Source organism: Thermothielavioides terrestris, chromosome 4 (genome assembly GCF_000226115.1).
Source record: "Thermothielavioides terrestris NRRL 8126 chromosome 4, complete sequence".
Taxonomy (NCBI): Eukaryota; Fungi; Ascomycota; class Sordariomycetes; order Sordariales; family Chaetomiaceae; genus Thermothielavioides; species Thermothielavioides terrestris.
This window is the reverse complement of record NC_016460.1, coordinates 4,491,509-4,509,442: the sequence shown is the minus strand read 5'-3', so window position 1 is coordinate 4,509,442 and position 17,934 is coordinate 4,491,509. Positions and strand designations below refer to the sequence as shown.

Below are 17,934 nucleotides of genomic sequence, written 5' to 3'. Positions count from 1 at the left end.
CTGCCCACAGTATGGGGATCATCCTCCCCGTCCAATACACTATTGCTGCTCCAGCTCCAACTCCAGCGCCTCCCCCCCATCGCCTTCGCCATCCCGTATTCTGCCTCCCAACTGCCCTGCCAGACCCTCTTCACTCCACCGATCCATTCGTGACCTCACCGATCCGATCTCTCCTCGACTTCCCCCTCCGTGACCGCTCGTGGCCACCTCTCGCTGCTTGCCTGGGGTGATGGGTCCCGGGCGGAGACCACACTGATTCTCGTCTCCCTCTTTCTCTTAACTTCTGACAACGACCTCGAGGACTGAGGAAGCCTGCCTACGGCAGCTTGACAAAGCGAAAAGGACGACGGCCTGCACACGTCGCATCCCCGAGCTCTGCTTCCTCGACGGCCCCGCTCCGAGACAAGCTGTCGATAGCTCTTTGTCCTCCTACGACTGCATTCCCGGAGCTTGACGCACAGAAGACGGGATAACTACGAGTCGTGGCGTTGCTTCGAGGACGCTGCTGGGCATTCGTGGTGGGCAGCTGACGTCCATCCAGCTTGTGATGAGCCTGAGGTTGCTGGTCGCTGGCAAACGAGGGATGTTGAAAGAACCCGCGGTTCACGACGGCTTGCACCTTCTTGAAGTATCCCTGTGCGTTGCGCGGAGGGCACAGGCAGGTGAAGGAAGGAGCCAGGCGGGCCATCCGGTCCTCGTGACTGCTGGAGCCTGCGCTGCTTTTGAAGTCGGGAAGGTGCCAGCAAGTTACGCGGCAGCTCGTCCGCCGTCTGCAGTGCGCGCATCGCCGAAACTCGCTCGAACCTGAACCTCGCAGCAGCACCGAGACAGCCCCGGCACTTGCCTCCCTTGCCTACCTGCCTGGCCTCGCAACAAACCCCGCCGCCATCATTCAACAAGCTGGCCCCGAGTCGGTGACCCCGTCCTGCGCAGCCACTCCTACTTTTCCTCTCTCTTCCCTGATGTATACGGCCGCGCTTCGAAACAATCCCCACCACCGTCTCCATCGGCCTCCCTCGCCCGCGTCTCCTTCGACGTGCGATCGAGCCACCTTCGCCAACACTTTTCCTCATCTGCCCGGCGTCTGCACGCCGCCGGGCGACGAGATTATGGGGACCGCATACGAGGTGCCGCACCTGCAATCTTGCGAAAGCTATCTTCTCCCTCCCTCTTCCGTCTACGCACCACCGACGATGCCGCAGTCCGACCGGCGCCGGCCAGTCTTACACGAGCGTCCGCTCCCAAACGAGCAGCTTCTCCATCCGATCTCGCGATGCACCGCCCTTCCTCCCCACCAACCACCGCAGACCAGAGGGTCGGCTTCGGCAGGATACCGACCTGCGGCCCAGCCGAGCTCGCTGCACCCGGAGGCGGGCCTGGCGGCGGCGCCAGAAGAATACCCGCAACAACGCGAGGAGGCCAACCTGCGGCAACCCAAACAACTCACACCCGCGACAGGAAGCTCTCCGGCCGACGGTGAGCAGAACACCGCCGATGCCAAGATGACGCACCACAGCATGAGCATACCGGAGCGCATCAGCCCAAGAGGCGGGAGCATATCCGATTTCATGGCCGACGTGGCGGCCCTATTCTGGTTCGAGTCGACCAGGCTGCTGGAGAAGGTCGAAAGCGCGGGCCCTGGCACGTCGATCCAAGCGCCTGCGCCCGCTGCCGTCGCCAGCCAACATTTCAAGAAGTGGGTCTCCAGCATCCTGAATACGACCCAGGTCACTCAGAATGTGGTCATACTGGCGCTGCTCTACATTTACCGGCTGAAGAAGGCGAACCCCACCGTCAAGGGCCGCTCGGGGAGCGAGTACCGCCTGCTCACGGTGGCACTGATGCTTGGCAACAAGTTCCTGGACGATAACACCTACACGAACAAGACCTGGGCCGACGTGTCGTGCATCTCGGTCAACGAGATCCACGTGATGGAGGTCGAATTTCTGAGTAACATGCGGTACAGCCTCCTGGTGTCGGCCGAGGAGTGGGAACAGTGGCTTGACCGACTGACGAGGTTTTGGTCCTACTTGGAGCTGGCCCGACATGCCGTCTCACCCTCGCCTTCTCCACTCTTGATTCCTTCGCCCACTCACCGGAACGGGGTGTCACCGCTGCAATCGCCCACCGTGCCGCTGACCCCCGGCCTGCACTCGGCCTCTCAATCTTGCGCCCTCCAGTCGCCCAACCTTGCGCCGTTGGCCAACGATGCCCGCGCATGGATGCCGTCGTACGGCGGCGGAAGCAATGCAGCCTCCCCGCCGGCGCTGAAGACCGAACACCTTCCCTCGCGGAAGCGGGGATTCCCCGACGAAGCTTCGGCCGAACCCCCCGCAAAGCGCCTGAGCCAGGTGCCGGTCGGAACGGGGCAGTCGACCGGGCCGCTTACGTCACAATCGACGCTTCAGCATCATGCAACTGCGGTGCAAGCACTACCCGGCTTCCCGCGCTCCGGCGCCGGCCCTCTGCAAACGCGTCCGACACTTGCGCCAGATCAAGGTCGCCAGCTGGTCCCGACTTTGACACTGAACACCGCTCAGGCTGCCGAGCTTGCCATCCCGCAGTCTCAGCCCCTCGGGCCTGCCGGGTACACCGCGCCCCAAGCCGCCGCCTTGTCGCTGCCGCCGCTCGCATCGGGCGTCCGAGCAATGTCTATGGTCTTCCCCGTCACAACCTACGCACCTTCCCAACCTACCCCGGCCACCTGCGGGACATCGACCACCCCGACGAGCAACTTCCCTCCGATGACGTTCGGCACCCCGACGAAACGCTTGTCACCTCAGAGCGCCTTGGGCGCCTACCCGGGCTCGTCCCCGATCGTCATGGCCACCCCGATGAACGGTTCCGGCGCCACGAGCGGCTTGCATACGCCGATCTCGCACTCGCCCTCCATATATCTCCAGCAGCGCAACAGTCCGTACAAGCCAGTGCGGCATGTCAACACGCTCCTCTACCCTCCGCCCTCGGCCTTCCTGCAGCGGTACCACCTGCCGAACCCGGTGCTGCCCAACCAAATGCACTATCAGCCCCTCGGGAAGCGGAACGAGTACCGCACCGGCATTGTCCCCGAGTTCCTCGAGAGCGTCCACCGGTCGGGGCCGGCGCCGAGCGCTCCTCAGTATTCCATTCCTCAGGCTCCTTACCAGCCGCCTGTCTCGCAGATGCTTCCGGATCCGCATCCACATCCGCTTACCCATCAACAGAGGGCCCCATACCAGTCACGTCCTCAGACGCAGCCTGCCCTGCCTTATCCGGGGCAATATTAGGACTCAAGAAGTCCCTCCAATGTGGCGTCGCCGTCCGCGCCGCGACATTTTCCGTTCTTCTTTCTCAGTTTGTACCATTAGTGAGCCGGCACGTCAGCCGCGATGCATATGCATAGTTTTGGCGTTTGAGGAATCTTGATTTTGGGTTGGCTGTTCTGTGGTCTCGCTCATTGTATCATGACCCATCGAGACAGGGCATTTTAGGGCCACGGGCGTTCGGGCAGACGGAAAAGGGCATACATGGCGGGCTGCATTCTGATTTTACAGACGGGCTGGGAGTTATTTCACCTGCGCTTTGTGCACTCGGCATGGTCATGGACTTGGGCACGGGGAGGTGGGGAGATGAGACTGGGCAGAAGCGGGCTTGGGTCACGCCAGATCTCAATATAATGCAGTTTCAAGAGTGGCATATCTTGTCTGGTTCCGGGCATGGAGCAATGCACGCGCCAACCGGCGTCGGCCGCATCCATTTCATCCTGCCTGGGTGGAAGAGGTACGCTCTGGGCAGAGCAGCGGTCCCAAGCTCCCGGGCCGGCGCAGAGCGGTGGCCGGCCACTCGGCAACCCGTCCATGCTCGGAGTCAAGGTATCCTCATCTGCACAGGGGTGGTTGAGTTTTGCTAACATGCCATCTTCTCGTCTCGTCTCGTCGCCGTCTCCGTCTTAGCTAAGACCCGAGAGAGGGTTGCTCTTCTCGCTGTCAGCGCGACAACATCAACCCCGCGAGCCAGAGTTGGCAGTACACTGAGCTTCAAAAAATGGTGCGAGTGTGTAAGAACGTTGAAGGGGGGTATATATCGGCGTGTCACCCACTGTATACGCTATATACATGGGGTCGTAAATCACAGATGCCAGCCAAGCCGTATGCCTCTCTGATGCAAATGCGCCTGCCCCCCGTCCGATGCGGTTTCGTGGCTCCATCAACGCCTCCATCACCAGACCCTGCTCGTGCATGGAGTGAGTTCCTTGCCTGCTTGCCTGTGCGTCCTATCCCGTTCGTCAGTCTTCCCCTGAACATGCGGTCATTCATTCCCCATCCGTCCGTCTATAGGTGATGCGAGTCCAAACTCCGTTGCCCGTTGTCCGCTGCACGTTGTCCGTTGCCCGTTGTTCATAGCCTCATATTCATCACCCCTGATTGATGCCTTGTCATGTCACGCAGCCCCAAAACCTGAACACGAACGACAGTAAAGACCAAACGCCACTTTTGTGAATGCAATCTCTCCTCGCTCCCCCACTCTACCCCTCGTGATTCCGCCGCCTCAACACAGCAGCCATATCCAGCCTCACCGCAGGCCGCTCCAGCTCCAAGCTCCTGCTCGGCACCAGCCGGCCGCCTGGCGTCCTGGGATTTGCCACGTTGACCCTGCCCCGGCGGTGCGGCCGCACGCCGTCGTCGTCGGCACTATCCGACGCCGAGGATGCGTCGTCGTCCGCCACTGGGGGGGCTCCACTCTCTGTCTCTGCTTCTGCTTCTCCTCCTCCTTCTCCTCCTCCTCCGCCTCCTCCTCCTGCTGCTCCGCCGCCGGCGGGGCTGCAGGCAGGCAGCCGGATCCGGCTGAACGGGTCGACGTCATCGAGCGGGGCCGACTGCCCCGCGGCGGAGGTCGACGTGGGCTCGGTGCTGATACCCGTGTCGGTGCCCGGGCCGGTGGTGCTGGCGTCGCTGTTGTCCGCGTCCGCGTCCGCGTCCTCGGTGTGGCTGTTTCCGTTCGCTCCGCCTGCGACACACATGCCCTCGTAGGCCGCGAGCCGGCTGAAGTAGTCCGCCAGGCCGTCGACGCTCGGCGTGCCGACGATGAGGTCGTACCGGGGCGGCGGCGTGAGCAGCGGCGTGAGCAGCGGGGGCGGCGGGTCGTCGGCGTCGAAGGCAGGCGGGTTGTGCGATGGCCGCCGGAGGAGATGGATCGGCCGGTCTTGTTCGCCAGGGGTGAGAGACGACGTCTCTAGTCTCGGCGGGTTGGAGGAAGTGCCCTGCCTGGCGTCGAGTCTGTCGGCCGGCTGGAGATGCGCCGCCTGGGGCACGCTAGGAAGGCCGGGCGGGTCGAGACGCAGCCGGCGGCCGCTGAGACTTAGGAGGTCCTCCTCGACCATGGCGAGCGACCCGGCTGCACCCGACAAGCTCGGATCGAGCGCTTGGGCATCCGGGCACCCGCACGACATTTGCTGTCGCTGCTCCGGAATCGGCCACTCACCGCCGCAATACCGTGGCAAGGACGTGTTTGCCTGCGTGGCGCGGCAGTTGAGCGCCGTAAACGGACTGTCGATGCTTATCTCGAAGTGCCGGCGGCGCTTCCCGGCGGGGTCTTCTGGATCTACCCGAGAGATGCGCATGACGATCTGCCTGCGGTCAGTCCTGGTTATTCGCTTGCAGCCTGCCTCGTTTGCGCACTAACCTTGATCCAGTGATACACATTCACATTCTTCCAGCTGCAATCCGGATGCAGCCGCAGCGACTTGTCGCGGGCCATCGCTTCGCATGTCGGAAGCTGCACGTTCATCTCCATCTCGGTGCTTCCCCAGAAGCTCTCCAACCCAAGATCGAGGTCGCCCAGGAGGTTTTCGCTGGGTTCCGGCAAGGGCTCGGGACTCCCTCGGGTCCTGGCCGCCTCCCGGATCCTGCGGTGGATCGCCGTCCGCCGGGCTTCCTCGCGCTGGTCGGGGTCCAATTCGCCACCGCTGAGCACGCGGATCTCGCTGCCGGCGAACTTCTGGTCCAGCGGCTTCCCTGCCGTCTTCTCGAGCAGCAGGAGCTTGCGGCCTGCATCTTTGCGGGTCACATGGCGATCATTGGTCCAGTACTCGATGTTCTCCGTCACAAACACCTTGAGCTTGTGAATCTGAACCTTGGCAAGCGGCGTGAGCTTGAAGGCAATGGGGATCTTGCCGCCGATGGGGAAGCTCTTGCCCGAGATGACAATGTCGTAGTGGAGCTGGTCCTCCCAGGTACGGCTGATCGAGATCGGCTCAACGGTCTCGAGCGACATCTGGTCCGGGAGGCGGACGATGGACACCTCTCTCGAGCCGTGGAGGTTGGGCTTGAAGGCGCCGGCGCGCTCGACCGTGGTCTCGAGATCCCACCGTACCGAGCCGTACGGGAGCTTCGTCGTCTCGAGCTGGTTGTGGTCGATGGGGAGCTCGAAGGTGTACTCGTAGGTGCCCGGGCGGAACACCTTGTAGCCCTTCGCCTGGACCTGGTTGATGTGGGGCGAATCACCCTTGCCGAAGCTTCGGGAGTTCACAGACCGCAGGGAGAGCCGCTGGAGCTCTTTGGCGGTCAAGTTGCTGCTGCGGCCCCTACCCAGGAGGTGCAGAGATCCGCTGGAGGCGGTGGGTTGCAGCGCGCTCCTCTTGTGCGTGTAGCTGCACTGGCTGCCGTACTCGGTATCCCACATGCTCTGATGCATGGCGTGGAAGAAGACCAAGGACTGGGTGCGCAGGGTCTGCTCTTCGGAGAACTCTGTTTTGGCGGGCGGGATGCCCTCGGGCCACTCTGTCCTTGCCTTCCCAACGAGCCGCAGGGTCACCGACTTGATCTTGACGTTTTTGGACACGTTCAGCTGCAGCTTACCCCGGAGCAGGGCGCTCGTGGCTTGGCCTCCGCGTCGTGAGTGGTGGTCGTGGTCAAACCCGGTCAGGAAGACGTTGGGTTCGGCCAACAGGATGGAGCACGTCAGGCCGCTGCCCGACGCGACTGGTTTCTGAACTTCGGAGACGGAAGAGCTCATCATCGTCTTGGCAGACCGTATCGACATGATACTGTTGCGGTTCTGCGGAGGCACCACGGTCGGGATCGTGGGACGGGCAACAGTAGCGCCGCCGGTCATGTTGGGCGGCTCGGCAACTGGCTCCTCGGCGACGAGTATCGGTTCAGCCAAGGTCGGTTCGAACCAGGAGAATCGCCTGGCGAAGCTGATGAAACTAGATGGGCGAGACCGGTCCCTGAGAGGGGGGGTCGCAGAGACGGCGGGCGACGGTTTCGGCGTGATGGACAAGGCGGCGAAGATCTTGCCCAGGACCCTGGTGACCCTTTCGCCGGCCGGCGGCAGGGACCGGAGGGACCGCCTCTTCTCTTGCCTCTCGCTCCGTTCCTTCTCCGCCCTCCTCCGCGCCTTTTCCTGCTTCTTCCGCTCCTTGGCTTCCCGCTTCTCGGCTTCCTTCTTCTCTCGCTTCTCCCGCTTTTCCGACTTCTTTCTGGCCGATTCCGGCGACTCCGGTCGCAACTCGCGGGGCACGAAGCCGGGTGGGTAGGAGATGATGTGGATGGAGTGCGGACGGCGCTGGCGGGGTTCGATCAGCGGGGCCGGGAAGTTCCCGGAGGTGGGCCGGCGCCGGCGGTTGGCCGGACGTTGCGGCGAGTAGTAGACGGAGCCGTGGGCGGACTCGAAATAGGGCTGGGGACGCAGTCGGTCGTGTTCCGGACCTGCATGCGACACGGCCGGCCGGTTAGAACGGGTTCCCGATGGCACGGGCATTTGGGCAACGCGGGCTGGGTGGGGCCAAGAGCGGGCATGTCCGCATCACGGACAGAGAACGAAAACGGGACGAAGGGATGGGTCACACGACTGGTAGGAAAAGAGATTGGCTGAAGGCAGGAGGAGGACGGGCGCGCAACACACAGCAACCGGGCATGAACGCGCTCGGGATATTTTCAATGTCGAACAGGCCGAGCCCGGAGGCGACGCTAAAGGCAGAGAGGGGCTGGAGCGTCTGGGCGGCGACCGCATGATGCTGGCGAGAGAGGAGGTGCAATGCGCCGGCCCGCCATTGGGGTGCACGGCACTTGTGTGGGTTAGACCGGCGATGTTCCAGAGGCCGCGCCATGACCGACAGGCATGATGCCTTTTGCACCGGCTGGGTCGAGGCGGCGGTGACTGGGGAGTGGCAGGTTGCGTGACGGGTGATGCGTGACAAGAGGGACTCGGCACAAGGGTGCGGGGTGTTACGGGGAAAGCAACAATTGGGACGGTTCGGACGAATTGTCCATCGTACGAGCGCAATGGGGGGAGGGGAAGGGTAAAAGGGTACAGACGGATGCGGAACGGAAATGGAGAGCACGCACATACCTTACCTATGGCACCAAAATCATAAGGCGCGCATTATTACCAGTGGACTGCTCTGTGGTGTTTTGTTCCCGGCCGGCTCGTCAGCACTGCGTGGGTGGCTTTGTCATGTCCCGCAGGGACCACCGACGAGTCTCAAAGCGATGAAGCGCTGAGCTCAGAGCAAAGAGGAGAGGGAGGCCTGGAATGTTGCGGTCTGGCTCGTCTGAGAATGTGTCCCGTCCCCGGCGGCCACCTTTTGTAAGAGCAGCGCACTGATGAGGCCGAAATGCGTCGGGGAGCGTGGTGGGGTCGTCTTGCTGTGCCGACTCGATGCGGGAGGAGAGGAACTGATCTGAGCTGTCTCAAGCAGGCTACACACAGATGGGCGTCGCCAGCAAGGGCGAGCGCAGAGCGCACTTGGAGTCCGAAGAGCGAAACGGAACCGGCGTCGTCGTGCAAACCCACGGACAGTGATGTCTGGGAGGTTTGAGCGGTGCGAAGGGGAGAGTTTGGTGCGCTTGGTGCAGCACTGACAGGAAAGGCAGCGGCCGGACCCTAAGCTGGGCTAATAATCTTCCTCGCAAGCCAGTGAGGCAGGCAAAACGGTGCAGAACAGAGAAAATACCCAAGCCGTCATGACGGGATGCAATTGAGAGATGGGCCGGAGGCGCTGCGTCGGGGCCGCCTGGGAAAGCTTGTCGAGGTCGTCACTCTCCCGGGTCAGATGCCACGATCTGCAGCGGACTGAAGGTATGATGTATTCTTGACAGCGGACCCCTGCACTCCCTGCACTCCAGACTCGGGTCTCCAGCAAAGTTGGCAGCGGCGCGGTGGGGAAACAGCCAGGACCAATCACCACCCGTGGCATGACTGTTGGTCCAGTCGAACCTTCCAGGTTCCTTTGTCGCCTTTCTGGGCTCTCTGCAATTGGCAAGAACTCAATTTGCCGCCAACTCGGAAGCGCTTTCTGTTCAAGTCAACTGAGCGGCCATGATCTGTCCTCTGTTGGCCTGTAGAAACCTGAGCAACCCCGAACACCTAACAGCTGTGCCGCAAACGAGCACAAGCGCCGGCTGGCTTCTCCATCCGGCCGCGCGCCAAAACCCTGGTCGCACGCGCGGCTTTGAGGCCCAGCAACAACGGTCAAGCACAATCTCCGTCATCCGATGAGTGCAGCGCAGGCCATAAACTTCGGGGGCGAATGACGACGTTTCAATTGCTACTCTACGGTGGCTCCCTCATTGTTGGAAGCGGAATCTCCCCAAGCATCCGACCCTATCCGCGCGCCCCGAGGGCCAGGCCCTCAGACCTGCGCCAGTTGGTTCATTGCGGGGAGATCCCCGTTTGCACGCATGACACGGTCGGTCTTTGACGACGACCGATTTTTTTTTTTTTTCTCTCAAGTTCTTTTTTTAGGCGCATCCGATCCGAACCAGCCGCAGCAGTTGTGTTTGGCTCGTGCCGAGTCCAGACGCCATTGTCTCCACGGTAGGCACACGCACAAAACCTGACGCTGACAACGACCCTCGACTGTCCTCGCACAAAGGGCAAGGTGGGGGGGCGAGCCAAGCTCGGCAATCTGCAGACAAAAGCCGGAACTGTGCGCCATGACGTCAGCGCACGAGATTTGGAGGCTTGCTGTGAGGTGTGTGAACCTCGTTACTGTAACCACTCTGCGGTTGCGTAGTCAGCAACCACCAACTCAACTTCTTTTTGTTCTCAGCAGCCCCGGAAGCAAGACGCAATGCGACTCCCTGCCAGAGCTCACACCGACTTTTGCTGGGTCCGATGCCGGGATGTCATGACTGAGACTGCAGGACTAGGACTCCGCGAGGCCGCTGGGTCCACGGACCAGGAGGCACGAGAGGAGTTGGTTGAGAGTGGCGTCGCCTTGGGGTGGCATCCGGCATTCTTGTCGCTTTTTGATCTGTTGTTTTGCTCGTCTCCTCCACGTCAACGAGGACGGCGCTGCCCATCAAACGGCGCCAAAGCATGCGTTCTACAATAAGTGCGAAACTCTCATCCTCGTCGTTGCGCCATGCTGCTTCAACTTGCTCGGTCGAGGGTCTGGAGGTCCCTGGAGCTGGAAATGCCGAGAAGCGGCCCGGGTCTCCACCCACCGGGGAACCGGCACTATCCGGCACCAACACCTCCTCTGCCTTTGCGGCCTTGTGCGGCAGGAATTTTTCTATTCCAGCGGCTGCTCGACAATGTCGGTGAAATAGGTATTGGAAGGTTTCAGGCATTGCCATTGTCGTCCTCAGCTTCACTGGGAAGCAAGCGGATTAGAGACTTGACATCCTCGAGGAATATCTTTGAAAGGTAATTAAAGTTGAAACATTGAACCTCCTAAGAAGAAACAGCATCAAACGAAGCATCATTCAATCAAGCGAACCCGGCGCTTCGTGGATGGGTTAACTACAACAAGCGTCTCGCAAACGGCCTACGCATCTCCCTTTGGGAAGGGCCTTACATTGCAACTGCTATTTGACTGGCTGATTTCTGGACCAACGTCCCTTACATAGGGCAACACTGGACCACCGCACAAGAAAACACAGACGCCGAAAACACAGACGCCCCAAAACGGGCGCTGACTGACATGCCACGACACCTCGGGTTCTTGTGTTGGGTGTTGGTGCTCCGGCACGCAGAACCTCTGAGGCCGGAGCCGAGGGCAAGGCCAGCTCCTGTGGCTCCTACTCCATGGTGATGACGGCTCTGAAGCGCACCGTCCCGTTGAGCATCGCCTCTGCGGGGACTTGGTGTCAGTGGCTGCTAGGGGACAGGGTTATCGCCGGAACGAATCATCATCTTACCGTAAGCCTCGTTCGCTTTCTCGAGAGGATAGGTCTGGACCAAGCACTGGACGTCCTGCAGCTTCGAGAACTGGATGGTCTCCTCGATGTCGGTTGCGTCTCCAGCTGGCCATGCGTGGACCGACAGGCCCTTCTTAACCTGCGACGGAAAAAGAGTCAGAAAAGACCGCGCGTTTCATTCCCGGACGAGGCCTCGGTGTTCAGCAAGGGCAACTGACCATCAGGTAGGTGTTGAAGGTCACATCTCCCGCGACTGTTTGCCGCAGCGTCAGCCCGTCACGCTTCAAGGCGAAGCACGAAGGAAACACGCTCTGCGCTTACTAGCCAGGCTTAGCAGCTTCCCGTTGGGACCCAGGCCAGTCAGTAGCTTGGACAGCTGCTCCGCGTTGGGGGCAGTCGAGACGATGAGCGCGGCGCCGCCGAGGGCCTGGAGCGCCTCACCAACGTCGACCTTGGTCGTGTCGATGTACTCGTGGGCGCCCAGCTGGCGCGCGAACTGCTCCTTGTCGGCGCCACGTGAGAGCGCCACGACGCGGAACCCGAAGCTCTTGGCGTACTGGATGCCCAGGTGGCCGAGCCCGCCCAGCCCCTGCACGGCCACGGTCTCGCCGGGGCTGACGTCCATGCGCCGCATCGAGTTGAACAGGGTCACGCCGGCGCACAGCAGGGGCGCGTATTTGGCCGCGTCGACGTCCTCGGGAATCCGCACGGCAGCCTCGGACCGGATGAGGACGTATTCCGCGTCTGTCTCGGGCGGTCAGCGCTCAGGGATGCCGGCTGTGGGAGCAACGGAGCAATGGTTCATCATGGACTTACATCCGCCGTTCCTGGTCGCGCCGTTGGTGGCCTCGTTGTCGCACATCAGGAAGAGACCCTTCTTGCAGGCGCGGCAGGTCCCTGTGCAAGGTTCACGGCGTCAGCGAGGCTAAATTGATCCCCCTCCTACTTGTGCCTCGTATGAGGACAGTGGGACTCACCATCGTGGCCACCATGCCATCCCCCTCCAACTCGTTGTCCCACCTTCCAGGCCGTCACGCCCTCGCCTACCGCAGCAACACGGCCGATGATCTCGTGGCCCGGGGTGAAGGGACTGCGCGCAACGCTCCTCGTCAGTACGACGACCCACGGTCAATGCCCTCCCAAAGACGTGTGGGATGCAGGCACAGGAAAAGAGTGATGGCATGTATGATGATGGTGATGATCGTGGGCAGAGATGGTGGTGGAGGGGTGGGTGGATGGGTGAACTCGAGGTCGGTGGGCCACGTGGTCATGTGGTCCCCCAAACCTCACACAAGACACCACGTACAAACCTGCTCCAAAGGCATTGTTCTGCACCGCGATGTCCGAATGGCACACGCCGCAGGCCTCGACCTTCACGAGCAACTCATTCGCTCCAGGCATTTTCAGGGGGGCATCCTCGAGGGTGAGGCGGGATCCGACCGAGGTGAAGACGGCCCTCCTGAAGGTCTGCGGGAGAGACATTGTAGTGTTGTGTTCGGTGGTGCGTGTACAGTACAGGGATGCTCAGTGGTGCTACAGAAGTTGTCGGCGGATGGAATCCATCAAACAGCACGATCGAAGGCTTGTTTGACACTCTATTCTAGCAGGACGCGGCAGGCTCGAGGAGCCTCAAACCCTCTTTATTTAACCGGCAGGTTTGTACACGCATGGGCACGATCAGCAACCCGCTCAACGTTGGTCTCCTCGGAGTAAGCTTCCCCTCACCTGCCAGCGAGAACCGAATAAAGACCCTCGAAGGCAGCCCATGACGTGGTAATCACGGCATGATTCTTAGAACGTGCCCGGTGAGAGACACGCCCGGCCAATGGCAGTGTGCTCAAAAGCAATGAAACCAGATCCAGAACAAAGCCGTGGCCACGTCATGATCAGCTAGACGCAATACACTACGACTCTGTTGGTAATGATATTACTCAGCGCGTAGCCTCTATATCTCGTATCCTCTATATCTCGGGAAATATATCTCGGGGAAAATGCTTGACCCCCTGTAGGGTATCATTCAGTTCCCGGGTATCAATTTCCTTCGCAGGGCAATTGGCGGATTGCTTCGCGACCCTCCTAAAAAAACAACACAGATTTTTTAGAAATACGACACACCCTGCAGCGGTCCGTGCGCCCCCACCAAAACCTCGCAAGGAGCATCACCACACCCCCAAGCTCACGTGTTGCTACAGGAATCGCGATAGGAATTGATGACAGATCCAAAGGCTCAAAGGATCCAAACGGTTAACTGCTACGTTGCTCACCAGGGGGAGGGGAAGGCATTTGCAAAGACGGATTCAAAGAAAGAAAGGGGCATCTTATCGATAAATTATCTTATCGATAAGATAGCTTATCGATAAGACAAATGTTATATAACCTCTTAATAAATCTCGAGTATCTCCTATACTTAGGGGCTAGCATTTTCAAGCTTTCTTAAGAGGTCAACGTTTTAATCAATCTACATTTTCCAACATCTTTAATCGCACTCGCAACGTCGTCAATTTGAAGCGATTCTTGTGGCGACATGTTTGCTGGGGGTGTGGTGATGCTCCTTGCGAGGTTTTGGTAGGGGCGCACGGACCGCTGTGTTGACGAAAGCCAGTCTAGCCTAACATCACTGCGTAACTTGAGCTCCCAGCTCTCGTGATCAGAAGAGGGTCAGTGAAAAGAAGGTAAAATAAACCATTCGTTCCCGAATAGTAGTCTATGGGATGTGGGTCCCTCACGCAGCGGAGCCCTCCCATCGATGCGAGCTACCCCTGATCATTGACCGGACTGTCTGCTCCAAAATACGAGTTTGCTTGTGAGATATGGCATTGTCAAACAAGCACGTCCTTGGGGCTTAAAGCGATCGACCGGCTCTTCCGTTATACCACCGTCCGCTCAACTCCTCGGCGGCGCGTATCCCTACCAGTGCGCTCATCATATGCTCGGCATCCCGTGTGCCAAACACCTTGGCGGCCTCGACCGCCCGTCTGATCTCGGCTTCCTCGTCGGGTCTGAGGGCGGAAAACACGCCGTTCACGCCGACGTCTCCTCCAGAAACGCCACCGTCTTTGTCCCGAGGATGGGAACACCCCCAGCTGGCTCATCATCCAGGCCAACGTGAGCTGCGCGGGAAGTTCTCGGGCGAGAAGCACGGCACAGTCCGGCGGAAGTCTCCCGGCTCGAAGTCAGCGGCCGACACGTAATATTAAATTGGTGGTGGTGGCAGTGAAAGTGGAGCACGTACAGGACAAACTCCTTCATTGTCTCGACGATGTCCTCGATGGGCGTCTTGCCGCTGATGCAGTGGCTGGCGTCATCTTATCAACATCAATGCTACTGTAAGGTGCTCAAAAAAAAAAAAAAAAAAAGGAAAAAAAAGGAAAAAAAAGGAAGAAAGAAGGAAGGAAAAAAGCGCTCACTAGTATAGCAGTCGATTAATTAGTCCTTAGCTTTTGCAGGCTCTCCTTTATAGCGAATCCCCCCCCCAACTCCCTCCCTCCCTCCCTCCCTCCCTCCCTCTCTCTCTCTCTTTTTTTCTCCCTAGCCCCTGTTGGTCCTATCTATGAAAAGAGCAAAAAAAAAAAAAAAAAAAAAAAAAAAAAAAAAAAAAAAAAAAAAAAAAAAAAAACCTCCGGTCGAACCACCGGCCTAGAAGATTCTCGCTGTTGGTCGTACAGCGCCGCCGAGTCCCAGTGCACACACCCACCCCAGTTCGTGGGCGCGGTGAGAGCAGCTTGAAGCACTCCTTCTTGGGCGGAGACGCCCAGAGAACGAGACTCACCTGCCTAGGTAGGTAGGCCGGACATTATGCCGTTGGGGCAGTTCAGACGCTCAATTCCCACATACTTGACATAGCCGCCGAGCCTTGCTGCCCAGAGAAACGTCTTGGGGGGATGCATACGCAGCCCAGTCGGGCGACGCCGCAGCATAAACGGCCCGGCAGTGCCACAGGAGTACTATTTGCCAGATCTTGCGCTGGCACTGAGCCACACACTTTTAGAACATCTAGTCAAAAGGTCGAGGTGCTGGACTGAAACTGGAACAGTGACAAGGGCGAGTGTGCGTTCTCTTGTTAATCTCTGTGGTAGGCGAAGGCCGACTTCGTGACTAGACGGAGCCGATACAACCCACATTCTCCGGTGTGGATGAACTGAAGGAACATTTCAGACAGCACCTTGCGCCGCTCATCCGGCATATATACGTTACCAGCGGCGAAGACTTCCCGTGCAAGTCGAGATTTGTGTTTGACTCGGCATCCTCTCAGGTTCATCGTTTCCCATCCCTTCCAACCCTGATCCACGGTACAGCCGTACCCGTTGACGGCAATCTTCATGACCTGGGCCAGCGGGGCGCATCCGGCGCGGGACGGGATTGAAGCAATTCCAGTTTGCAGACCTGCAGTAGTTGGTCTCGTGCATGGCAATGTCAGTGAAGTTCATCATGGGGTGGGTTCCCAGCTGATCGTCGGACCACCTCCTGCGCGTCTTTTCAGCAGCGGAAGGGGCCTAGATTACCGTGAGGAACTTGCAAATAGAAGCTAGAGAGCTTCAAATAACGAACCGAGTGAGACGTGAACCTGCTCGAACAGACAGCAGTTTGCCATTTTCTGGATGGTCCAATGGCCCGAACTTGGAAGCAGCGAGCTTTCCAGGCTGCATCCGCAAAATTCAATAATCAATCAAGCCAATCCGGTGGCGGCCGGCCATGCCGCATCAGGCCATTTAGGCGAGACACATTCGAAGTCAGGGAAGTGGGGCGCTCGGAATCCCTGGCAACCCAGGCAAATCAGGCGGGAGTCTTCGCTGGGCTGTTCTCCTTTTCCGACAGCAACCAACGCAGTCCCTTCGTCGCCCACGCTTCGCCCAGCGCAACCACCGACAGCAACGGCGGAGCAACCGCAGGGCTGGCATGGCCACATACCCGCAAGCTCCAGTCATGACGAAGTCTTTCTAAATCCGCTCGTTGATGTATCACCCACTTTCGTTCTCCCACACCACCCTCGCTCAGTAACACTTATTTTCTGGTTTTTTCCGCAAACGACGCAACCCCCTCTCCCTCCGACCCGAGTGTCCGATCGCGCTTGCCTGACATCGACGGCGGACCGACTAATAATCCCTGAGACGATCCCGATTCTGCGCGCCCTCCCCCATCTTTATTCCTACTGCACTGCCAGAACGAGACCCGAGCTCCATCTTCGACCGACCTCCCATTCCCCCATCCCTCGACGGGGCCGCAGCGACACCGTTCTCGAGTCCGGCCGACCGTCACGAATCCCGCTGTTTCCCCACAACTCCTTGACGAACACCTCGACGGAGGGGCCCGACCGGCCTCCCACTCGGCAACCATGGGCTTCGGCGACTTCACCAGCATCTGCCACATGGCGCCGCTGCCCCTCTGCTCCTCAATAGGCCCGATAACGTCGATCGCCAGCGGCGTGGGGATAGAGCCAGACTGCTACGCGCGCAACATTGAGCTGGCAAATACCATCATCTTCCAGGGCGCCACGAGCGCCATGCACATAATCGCGCTTGTCATGACCGTCTTCATGGTCCTGCATGTGCGCGGCAAGTTTACGGCAGTCGGTAAGGCAGCCGCACGACAACAGGGAGAGGCGCTTGGGAAGGAGCATTTGCTGATGTGAAGTTCCGCAGGCCGCAAGGAAATCACGACATTCTTCTACCTCTACATGCTCCTCACCTTCCTGTCGCTCTGCATCGACGCCGGCGTAATACCACCCGGGTCTGCGCCCTACCCGTACTTTGTCGCCGTACAGGCTGGGCTGACGTCGGCCCTGGTGACGTGCCTGCTGGTCAACGGCTTCGTCGGCTTCCAGCTGTACGAGGATGGCACGCCGCTCTCGCTTTGGATGCTGCGGCTCTGCTCGGCCGCCGCCTTCGTCATCTCGTTCCTCGTTGCGCTGGCGACCTTCATGTCGTGGGCTGGCCTGGGCCCGACCAACCAGGTCGGTCTCTTCGTGGTGCTGTACCTGCTCAACGCGGTGCAGCTGCTGGTATACGTGGTGCTGCAGATCTTGCTGGTGACGCGCACGCTGCAGGACCGCTGGCCGCTGGGCGACATCGCCTTCGGCGTCTTCTTCTTTGTCGTCGGCCAGGTGATCCTGTACGCGGCCAGCACGCCCATCTGCAACGCTGTTAGCCACTACCTGGACGGGCTTTTCTTCGCCACCACGTGCAACCTGCTCGCGGTCATGATGGTGTACAAGTACTGGGACTCGATCACTAAGGAGGACCTGGAGTTCTCGGTCGGCACGCGCTTGAACAATTGGGAGGTCAAGGACCTGCTGCCCGAGGAGGACCGCCGCGCCACCGTCTACAACGACGACCCCTTTGGCCATTCGACCGCGTACGATAACTCGTACTCGCCGAGTCCGCACAGGCATTCGCGGTACTGATGACCCCGCGTCGAGCACAACCCTGCTTCACTTGGCCCTTGGAGATAACCGCTTGCTTGGAAACGAGTTGGGGGCCGAACACTGTGCCGCAGATTCTGTTGGCCGTGGCAGGAATGCGACGCGACGCGATGCGATGCGATGCATGGATGTGATGACGTTCTCTCTTTCTTTCTTTCTTGTTTCACCAAGCATCGGCGCGTTGGCTGCTTCCTTTCTGGCGTTGGCTCGGTTCTGGGTTGGGCGGCTTTGAAATGGATGGGGTTCAGCGAGCCGTGGTGCTGGCGAGGTATGAAAACCTGGGGCATGGTGAATACTGCTTTGCGTGCATCTCCTAGTTGTGCATCCTACAGCCATATACGCGGCGGATTAGTTAGCCTACTTTTAATATCCTCACTGGTGCCGGCAGTT

At 59.7% G+C, this 17,934-nt stretch overlaps 5 protein-coding genes across 5 annotated transcripts; 2 read left to right on the top strand and 3 right to left on the bottom strand.

The window, feature by feature from the left end:
- The first annotated feature begins 825 nt into the window (after positions 1-825).
- On the top strand, positions 826-3,408 carry THITE_2120491 (uncharacterized protein). The gene has a single exon (XM_003656050.1). The coding sequence runs from the start codon at positions 1,194-1,196 to the stop codon at positions 3,264-3,266; it is 2,073 nt and encodes a 690-aa protein (XP_003656098.1). The 5' UTR covers positions 826-1,193; the 3' UTR covers positions 3,267-3,408.
- A 991-nt stretch (positions 3,409-4,399) lies between these two features.
- On the bottom strand, positions 4,400-8,168 carry THITE_2120487 (uncharacterized protein). The gene is made up of 2 exons (XM_003656049.1): positions 5,662-8,168; positions 4,400-5,605 (listed from the first exon to the last, which is right to left on the bottom strand). The coding sequence occupies exons 1-2, from the start codon at positions 7,738-7,740 to the stop codon at positions 4,505-4,507; spliced, it is 3,180 nt and encodes a 1,059-aa protein (XP_003656097.1). The 5' UTR covers positions 7,741-8,168; the 3' UTR covers positions 4,400-4,504.
- Positions 8,169-10,821: 2,653 nt separating this feature from the next.
- THITE_2120484 (uncharacterized protein) lies at positions 10,822-12,727 on the bottom strand. The gene is made up of 7 exons (XM_003656048.1): positions 12,433-12,727; positions 12,104-12,216; positions 11,943-12,023; positions 11,448-11,870; positions 11,345-11,379; positions 11,127-11,265; positions 10,822-11,059 (listed from the first exon to the last, which is right to left on the bottom strand). Exons 1-7 carry the CDS (start codon positions 12,606-12,608, stop codon positions 11,007-11,009), a joined length of 1,020 nt encoding a protein of 339 aa, XP_003656096.1. The 5' UTR covers positions 12,609-12,727; the 3' UTR covers positions 10,822-11,006.
- A 1,241-nt stretch (positions 12,728-13,968) lies between these two features.
- Positions 13,969-15,717, bottom strand: THITE_2091261 (uncharacterized protein; the record flags this gene model as incomplete). Its single annotated transcript, XM_003656047.1, has 4 exons — positions 13,969-14,209; positions 14,359-14,421; positions 15,510-15,619; positions 15,691-15,717. The coding sequence occupies 4 exons, from the start codon at positions 15,715-15,717 to the stop codon at positions 13,969-13,971; spliced, it is 441 nt and encodes a 146-aa protein (XP_003656095.1).
- Positions 15,718-16,263: 546 nt separating this feature from the next.
- On the top strand, positions 16,264-17,540 carry THITE_2120481 (uncharacterized protein). The gene is made up of 2 exons (XM_003656046.1): positions 16,264-16,696; positions 16,766-17,540. The coding sequence occupies exons 1-2, from the start codon at positions 16,459-16,461 to the stop codon at positions 17,524-17,526; spliced, it is 999 nt and encodes a 332-aa protein (XP_003656094.1). The 5' UTR covers positions 16,264-16,458; the 3' UTR covers positions 17,527-17,540.
- Positions 17,541-17,934: the final 394 nt, after the last annotated feature.

Coding starts and splice junctions, on each gene's coding strand:
- THITE_2120491 (XM_003656050.1), top strand. CDS start 1,194: ATGCCGCAGTCCGACCGGCGCCGGCCAGTCTTACACGAGCGTCCGCTC.
- THITE_2120487 (XM_003656049.1), bottom strand. CDS start 7,740: ATGCCCGTGCCATCGGGAACCCGTTCTAACCGGCCGGCCGTGTCGCAT. Junction 5,606..5,661: donor ATGTGTATCACTGGATCAAG/GTTAGTGCGCAA, acceptor GACCGCAGGCAG/ATCGTCATGCGCATCTCTCG.
- THITE_2120481 (XM_003656046.1), top strand. CDS start 16,459: ATGGGCTTCGGCGACTTCACCAGCATCTGCCACATGGCGCCGCTGCCC. Junction 16,697..16,765: donor CGGCAAGTTTACGGCAGTCG/GTAAGGCAGCCG, acceptor GAAGTTCCGCAG/GCCGCAAGGAAATCACGACA.
- THITE_2120484 (XM_003656048.1), bottom strand. CDS start 12,608: ATGTCTCTCCCGCAGACCTTCAGGAGGGCCGTCTTCACCTCGGTCGGA. Junction 11,380..11,447: donor GAAGCTGCTAAGCCTGGCTA/GTAAGCGCAGAG, acceptor TGCGGCAAACAG/TCGCGGGAGATGTGACCTTC. Junction 11,060..11,126: donor GAAAGCGAACGAGGCTTACG/GTAAGATGATGA, acceptor AAGTCCCCGCAG/AGGCGATGCTCAACGGGACG.